The 1,910-nt window shown below is 36.0% G+C and overlaps 1 protein-coding gene across 1 annotated transcript in view; it reads left to right on the top strand.

Moving 5' to 3' along the window:
* The first annotated feature begins 993 nt into the window (after positions 1–993).
* LOC103481251 (60S ribosomal protein L19) overlaps positions 994–1,910 on the top strand; it is a 3,218-nt gene continuing 2,301 nt past the window's right edge. The window contains exon 1 of the mRNA XM_008436622.2: positions 994–1,087. Within this exon, the coding sequence (XP_008434844.1) occupies positions 1,083–1,087 (5 nt within the window). The 5' untranslated portion in view covers positions 994–1,082. The remainder of the gene's footprint in view (positions 1,088–1,910) is intronic.

Raw genomic sequence — 1,910 nt, 5'->3', positions numbered from 1 at the left:
CTGCACTAGCGCCGGCTGCCGCTAGGGGTCAGTGCTGTGCCAGCTAAACAAAAAATGCACTTACAGTAGAAACAGTCGAAAACTGATTTTTACGTACTATAAATAAAATATAAACATTTTCTCACTGTCTGGCACATTGAGGCAGGTAATATTTGAAATATATTTAAAAAGTTAATTATTTTACTTTCACTTTACAGCTCTCCACAACTTCGTATTGGTCTACCACTGAAAATCAAAATGACTTATTGAAGATTGTGGATGTACTAAAACATTGTGAACACTTTCAGATACTTTTGAGAGGCACTTTACCAACAAAACCATATTAAAAAAAAGAAAACAGGGAAATGTCAAGGTGAGTCACACAGCAGTTATTAACGGCAGGAATTTTAATGATTTTATTGCTGAGAAAAGGCAACTGAATACCCATCATTCTCTCTATAATTCACCATTAGAAAAACTAATGTCTTCAAGGGGATCAATTAGAGCCGGGGTGTCAAACTCATTTTTATTTTGAGCCAAATCCAAAATCTGAACATTCTTAAAGGGGAATGTATTGCTAAAACCAATTAAACTGTTAAAATATCAATAAATAGCAAGATTTTGTTATTGTTTTGGTGTTTTTTGCGTTCAAAATTACAGATTTTGTGATGCTAATTTAGAAATGTTTATAAGGACTGTTTATGTTTATACTTTTATAACTATACATTATAAAAGTAGTTTTATAATGTAAAAACGAAACTATTTTCCACTTCCCTGAATAGATTGAAGTGTCGCTTCAGAAAGTATTCTGCGGCCTCTAGTGGTTAGATTAGCGTACTACATGTTTTGGACTGTACCACTGTGTCCATTGAGAAATAATGGAACACGCTAAATATAACGTATATTAACATTCTATCTTAAATATCCCCAGAATATTMAAATAAATTTTATCCCAATACCACATATTCTATTCCATTATTCATTTTATTGTAAAGAACTAGACAATTAYGACACAAAGTGAACTGGTCACCCATCTTTATCGCTAAAATGGTACAGTCTCCTCTCGTTCTATTTCATCCGTGTCTGTTAAGCTATCGGTAGCCATGAGGTAAGGMAGATATTTSTTTACCCACTTGTTAGCTTTTATCTGTGTCGTGGTAAACAAAGATGTTTTTGRTTTTGATATTTAAACGGACACAGTTGACTCTGGCTCTTGTTCGGTTTCGGTGGATGTGATAATTTTATATAGAAAGCCGCTTTCGGCCTGTGTTGGAAAGCTAATTATGCTAACACGTAACCAGACATGTCAGAACATGAATYCACTGCATGGCTGCGAATCAGCGACACTTCACTCTGATTACTTATTATTAATGTCTGCCATATGAACAGAAAACTTTGTTAAAACCTAAATTCCCGTAACCAAACAACGCCGCCTCATTGTGGTTTTCATATTTGAGTTTACAACCTGGGTTAAAGGTGTCTTGTTTCTACAAGCTACCACAAAATAGAGCTTTTAGCTATAAAATTAATTAGTTTAGTTAATGTTGCTTAACCTGGCGCATTGATTTCCCCAGTTCTAAATGTATAAGGTGCCACTGACCTAAAACAATTGGTGACAATCTAAGATATTGATAAGTCAAAGCGATTTTCAACTGAAAATGGTTGAAATCGATTTATTTTAAATAGAGCTATCTAGTTATTTTCCAGCTGTTGCTTAGTGGGAGGGGCTGCACAGTGGCGCAGTTGGTAGAGCTGTTTTCTTGCAGCAAGAAGGTTTTGGGTTCGATTCCCGGCCCTGGTCTTTCTGCATGGAGTTTGCATGTTCTCCCTGTGCATGGTGGGTTTTCTCCTGGTACTCCGGCTTCCTCCCACAGTCCAAAAAAACATGATTGTCAGGTTAATTGGCTTCTCCAAATTGCCCCTAGGTGTGA

The sequence above is a fragment of the Poecilia reticulata genome, linkage group LG19, assembly GCF_000633615.1.
Source record: "Poecilia reticulata strain Guanapo linkage group LG19, Guppy_female_1.0+MT, whole genome shotgun sequence".
Classification (NCBI taxonomy): Eukaryota; Metazoa; Chordata; class Actinopteri; order Cyprinodontiformes; family Poeciliidae; genus Poecilia; species Poecilia reticulata.
The sequence above is the reverse complement of the archived record's forward strand: the minus strand, read 5'-3'. Positions and strand labels throughout refer to the sequence as shown.